The sequence below is a fragment of the Meriones unguiculatus genome, chromosome 1 (genome assembly GCF_030254825.1).
Source record: "Meriones unguiculatus strain TT.TT164.6M chromosome 1, Bangor_MerUng_6.1, whole genome shotgun sequence".
NCBI classification, from domain to species: domain Eukaryota; kingdom Metazoa; phylum Chordata; class Mammalia; order Rodentia; family Muridae; genus Meriones; species Meriones unguiculatus.
The window spans coordinates 198,008,672-198,015,013 of NC_083349.1; the positions used below are offsets into that span (position 1 = coordinate 198,008,672).

The window sequence follows — 6,342 nt, forward strand, 5'->3', positions numbered from 1 at the left end:
AATGTTGCATGTTTTTATAAGAATTAATGGCCTTCCTCCAGCAATATGTGATTCTGAGGTATAGAGCAATCTCACAAGAACATACATGGAAAGAAACTACTCTGGACAAAATTCTTTGGATGAGATTTATGTATATGGTTTAGACTGGCCTTGAATTCCTAACATTAAAGGACCCTCTCTTCCAGCATCTCATTATGTCCATGGATAAAAGGTGTCCTCTTCTACCCCAGACTACAATCATGTGCCATTATTCATTTTTACCAGAGAAATAGCAGGCCTATTTCTAAAGGAAAGTGCACAGAATCACAAAATGGACTTCTGGAATCTGGCCATCAGAATCATTTTCTTATTACAAACTATAACTGGAATTCTGGGAAATTTCTCTCTTATGTTCCACTATCTACTCCTTTACTACAGAGAATGCACACTGAAGACCACAGATTTTATTCTCGTGCACCAAATGACAGCCAATAGCTTGATCATTCTCTCTTCAGGAGTGCCACACACAATGGCAGCTTTTGGGTTGAAGCAGTTCTTGAATGATTTTGCATGCAGATTCCTGATATTCATTCAAGGATTTAGCAGGACTGTGTCCATTGGCTCCACCTGCTTCTTGAGTGTCTTCCAAGCCATGACCATCAGTCCCAGGGAATCCTTTTGGAAGGATTATAAAATCAGAACTGCCAAGTACACTGGCTGCTCCATTTCCCTCCTCTGGGTCCTGTCCATGTGGGTAAATTTCATTTTCTTTATGTACACATTTATCAAAGACAATAACAAAAACATGACAAATAAACGTGATTTTGGATACTGCTACAATGAAGGGCATAATAACATAATTGACTCACTCTATATAACACTGGTGGTGTGCTCTGAAGTTTTCTTTTCTGTGCTCATTGCCTTGTCCAGCAGCTCTATGATTGTCATTCTGTACAGACACAAGCAGAAGGTCCAACACATCCACAGCTCTCATGGTTCCAGCAGAACCTCTCCTGAGTCCAGAGCCACTCAAAAGATCCTGATTCTGGTGTCTACCTTCCTGGCTTTTTATACTCTCTCCACCATCTTGCGGGGCTGCATTGCTGTTTTGGGTAATCACAACTGGTGGTTGGTGACTATAAACCACTTCACTTCTCTGTGTTTTCCCTCTATTGAACCATTTGTTTTTATGGGTCATTACTCCTTTGTGTCCAGGCTTATTTTGGACTGGATAAGCAAAAAAAAAATCTTAATCTTATTTTAAGTATGAAAACCATATGTTTTTAATGGAATCCCATTGTTTACTCACCTGTCACTCTCATATGGCCAGTACAGAAAGTTAAGTAGGCATTACCTTTTCTTTCGTGGAGTAACCAAAAAAGTATGAGAGTTCTAGCAGCTGGTGAATCAGCAATTGATGTGAGTTGATCATATTGTAATGTGGCTCATTGCACCCTTTAAGTTACAGCTATTAGAGTCTCTTGCAGAGATTTTGTGCAAATGGGCTAACTAACAAGCTGCTAATGAAACTTCACTTTTTGTGGCTTTCATCCTGTCAGGGCATCTTGGTTGTTTGGTGATTTTGCTCTAACTATAGGAAGACTGAAACCATAGCTGGACATAGCCAGTCACAACTGCTTCAGCCTGCACCAGTCCCATACAACTTCTTCAAAAATTACCCTCCAAATACTCTACTTATAGCTGATCCAAAGAAATTCCAGAGGGGCTGCACTGAACCTTTAGTAATAGTCCTTAACATATTCTGGGAAGAAGAGCCCTTCTGCTGGCCACTTAGCAAGTACAAAAATACATAATTTATATCTTTTGTACCTTGTACAAGAATTAATTTGAAATAAAGATTACATTTGATTGCCAGTTTCTTCTTGAGATTTTTTAATTAATTAATTATTAATTACACTTTATTAATTTTGTATCCCCCCATAAGCCTCTCCCTCCTCCCCTCCCGATCCCACCCTCCCTCCTATTTCTGCATGCATGCCCCTCCCCAAGTCCACTGATAGGGGAGGTTCTCCTCTCCTTTCTGATCTTAGTCTATCAGTTCTCGTCAAAAGTGGCTGCTTTGTCCTCTTCTGTGGCCTGGTAGGGTTGCTCCCCCCTCAGGGGAAGGTGATCAAAGAGCAGGCCAATCAGTTTATGTCAGAGGCAGTCCCTCTTCCCATTACTATGTAACCCACTTGGACACTGAACTGCCATGGGCTACATCTGCGCAGGGGTTCTAGGTTATCTCCATGCCTGGTACTTGGTTGGAGTATGAGTCTCTGGGAAGTTCCCTGTGTTCAAATTTTCTTGTTCTGTTGCTCTCCTTGTGGAGACCCCATCCTCTCCAGCTCCCACTATTTCCCACTTCCTACACAAAATTCCATTCACTCTGCCCAAGAGTTGGCCATCAGGCATTGTGGTACATCTATACAATGGAATACTACTCAGCAATGAAAAACAAGGAAATCATGAAATTTGCAGGTAAATGGTGGGACTTGGAAAGGATCATCCTGAGTGAGTTGTCCCAGAAGCAAAAAGACACACACAGTATATGCTCACTCATATAGACATGCAACGTAGGATGGACCCACCGGAATCTGTGCATCTAGAGAGGCCGAGCAGGAGAGAGGACCCTGGCTAGAGTGTTCGATCCCCATCCTGAGGGGCAGGGAGGATGGACATCAGAGGAAGAAGAAAATAGGAAGCAACCTAGAAACCTGCTACAGAGGGCCTCTGAAAGCCAGAAGAAGAAATCAGTAAACAAACTAGGAACATACCACAGAGGGCCTCTGAAAGCCTCTGCCCTGCAGACTATCAAAGGAGATTTTTTGAATCTATGTTTTGCAGGGAGACTGATCTGTAATTTTTTTTTTTTGTTTTGTTTTGTATTTACCTGATTTTAATATTTGGGTAAATCAGATTACAGCGAAAGAGTATAGAAGATGTATTATTCTTTTCTTTTTTTCACTGATTTAAATAGAATTGGTCTTAATTCTTAGAATGACTGGCAAAATCCTGCTGTGAATCCATTTTGGACAAATTTTCTTTTAGTTGAAACATTTTTTAAGTAACTGCTTCAATCTTTGTCACAAATTGGTTTTATCAGATTATGTCTGGTTCCCTGTTCCATCCCATGGATTTGGGCTGTTTCTTTTTATGCTAATGCCAAGTTTTGTTTTGTTGTGATGGTTGTTGTTGTTTAGCACTATGGCTCTATACTGTAATTGGAAGTCATATCTTGTGAGCTTCCAGCCCTATCCTCACCCCTTTATATTGCCTTAGATATTTATGATATTTTTTCCCTTCATGCTAATTCTGATAGATTTTTCTTGACCAGTAAGTGATGACAGGACAATTTTATTAGGCATTGCATTAAATCTATAGATAATATTTTTTAAATCCTTACATTGAAAATATATTTTTGTCTCACATAACGTCTTGTGATTACTGCAGCAATGCCTTTCTGCACTCAAGAAACCCACAAATACACATAACTAGAAGCTATAATATAGATGCATATGACCTGGCCCAGACCCATGCAGGTTATGTGCATATTGCTATGTCTCTGTGCATTTATATTTGTTATTTTCTTTCTTTCCTCCATCTCATCTGGTTTTTGTAATTTTTCCTCATCTACTTCCTTTGGATTCCATGACCCTTGAAAGGGGACTTTAGCTGGATACATGCAATTTAGGAGTGAAGGTTCTAAGATCTCTCACTCGCTGTACAATGTCTGGCTGCTGCAGAAGAAAGGGCCTTTAATAATGGCTGAATGAGGCACTGTTCTGTGAGTAGCCTAGGATGTCACTGGGAGTCATATTATTTGTTTAACCCTAGGTCCCTATGCTATCTGTCTTGCCCACTCAAGCAATGTTGGCTGTGGGCTCCATCTCACATTGAGTTAAGAGGGCCTTAACTCAAATCAGATATTGGTGCTTACTCCTACAAGCTTTGCGCCATCATGCAAGCAGGACACCATTGTAGATCAAAGAGTTTTTGCCTAGTATGTTATTTGCCAATCTATTTTGGTATACTTTAGAGTACCTTCCTGTACCAGAGATGCTAGAACTTAGGATAAATGCTCTATGTAGGCACTAGCTTGACTTTTAAATATTTAATGACGTGTTTAGATACTTTCTTCAGCAAAGGAACTTGCCAAAATTTTGTGAAGAACAACATATTCTTGGCAACATCCTGGGTTGTTTGGTGGATTCCTTTGGTCAACAATTCAATTAGATGTAAATCAATCTTGGTAATCAAGGCCTCATTTGGAAACAAGAGGGCCTCTGGGGACTCTACTGCCCCATTATGTGATTATGTGGTGATTTCAGTTAAATATATATACATATATATGGAAGTTTACATACTGGCCCTAGATTTCAGCTGTCTTTCCACTGATTACAGTCATTAATCTCCTCACCCTTCTTTATTCCCACTGCATATTTCTCTTCCAATTTCCCATACATCCATAACTATCTTTCCACTTCCATTTCCTAATGAGATCTATCTTTACCCTATAGTCTCTTAGGCTATACCTAACTTCTGTGTTTTTATGGATTGTAGCTTATTTCACTGGATTAAAAGCTAATATCCTCATATAAGCTACTGCATAGCATAGTTTCTTAGTCTGGGACACCTCAGTCAAGAAGATTTATTTTTCTAGTTCCATTCATCTAGCTGGGAATTTTGTAATTTCATATTTTCAATGGATGAATAATATTTCACTGTGTAAATATACCACATTTTCTTCGTCTAGTTTTCCAAAAAGTTGTTTTCAATTTCTGTCTATTATGAACAGAGCAGTGTAAATATAGTTGAATGAAACATCCTTTGATTATATGCCCAGAAGTAGCAGAGCTGGATCTTGGTGAGAATAAATTCCAATCTTCCAAAGTGATTGTATAACTTTGCACTCTCACCAGCAATGGAGGAGTGTTTCCCCTTCTCCATATCTCTACCAGCATGAGCTGTAAACTTGTGTTATTGATCTTAGCCATTATAAAAGGTATAAAATGAAATCTCTAAGTAGTTTTGATTTGCATTTTCCTGATGGCTAAGAATTTATTTCTAATATCAGAGATCAGACCTCTACTCTTGCCTGATGCGTCTAAAACAAAAAGGGGGAACTGTAGAGAGCTGTGGAATGCTATGCCTTAAAGATGGAGCTGGTTTCCGCCTTCCACCATCCCGATGGTGAGTGCTCTCTGTCACGAACAACTCCACATTTGGCTAAGGCCGAGGATCTGGCTTGCTTCCATGTATGTGGACCTATCTGCATTGCCCACGTAGCATGCCTGGGTTGGCTACCCAGAGGCTATTTAAGCTGTGGGCTGGCTTTCCCCAGGGTCCGAGGTTTGTTCAAGGTTCCTGAATAAACTGCATTGAAAAAAAAAAAAAAGAATATTGAACATTTCTTTAAGTGTTTCTCACCCATTAGAAATTTCTCTGTTAAACCAAAAAATCTGGGTACAGGGCTTTTCTGAGACTGATATTCCAACCAAGGACCATGCATGGAGAAGACCAAGGCTGAGTACAGGGATCAGGGACTACCTCTGTCATGAATCAGGTTGCCTCCTCTTTGATCTCTTGCCCATGGTGATGCGACCTTCCCAGGCCAAAACGAAAAGGATCGAGGCAGTCTTGATGAGACTTGATAAGCTATGAGCAGATGGCAGAGGAGAACTACCACTTTCAGTGGACTAGCAAAAGGGATAGGGGGGAAGAGAGAAGGAGGGTAGGAGTTGGAAGAGTTGAGAAGAGAACTTCAGTCAGGATATACAATGAATAAATTGTAAAAAAAAAAAATAAAAAGCAAAAAGAAGAGGAAGTTATGCTGTAAATACTGGAGAAATTGGGAGGGAAGGAAATGAGGGTAATTTTGATGAAAAGGGAACTAGATATTCATGTATGAAATAATTAAACATTAAGAAATGTAAATAACTAGATAAATAAAGTCCGTGTTGAGAGGGTCTAATGATAAAACCACATTCAGCTGAGCATCCTAGGGGCAGACACACTACAAGTTTCCCAGGTCTCACCACTAGTACAAGGCAGAAAGTAACCAGTGAAGAGAGAGGGAGAGGACAAGTAGAAGGGCTGCACTCACCCAGAGACCCGAAGACTGTTCTGTGCTTTGAAAACTGGATGCCTAAAAGAACGCAAATCACTTGTGTAAGCAGGGTGAATCTGTGATGCTGGGTTTCAGGATGGGAACTCTGTGGCCAATGGGACCCACAACCTTCATATGGCTAGAAAGTTGACAGTATATAAAAAAACTGAAGGTTGAATATTCTCAGAGGTCATTCCCCTAGGGAATGACAGGATCATTTCCTGGGGAGTCTGCTGAGAGAGTCAACATCACTC

The 6,342-nt window shown here is 40.2% G+C and overlaps 1 protein-coding gene across 1 annotated transcript; it reads left to right on the forward strand.

Moving 5' to 3' along the window:
* Positions 1-307: 307 nt before the first annotated feature.
* Positions 308-1,243, forward strand: LOC110563180 (vomeronasal type-1 receptor 4-like). The gene has a single exon (XM_021660171.1). The coding sequence runs from the start codon at positions 311-313 to the stop codon at positions 1,241-1,243; it is 933 nt and encodes a 310-aa protein (XP_021515846.1). The 5' UTR covers positions 308-310.
* Positions 1,244-6,342: the final 5,099 nt, after the last annotated feature.

What these genes read in the sequence shown, in the direction of transcription:
- LOC110563180 (XM_021660171.1), top strand. Translation starts at nt 311, where the DNA reads ATGGACTTCTGGAATCTGGCCATCAGAATCATTTTCTTATTACAAACT.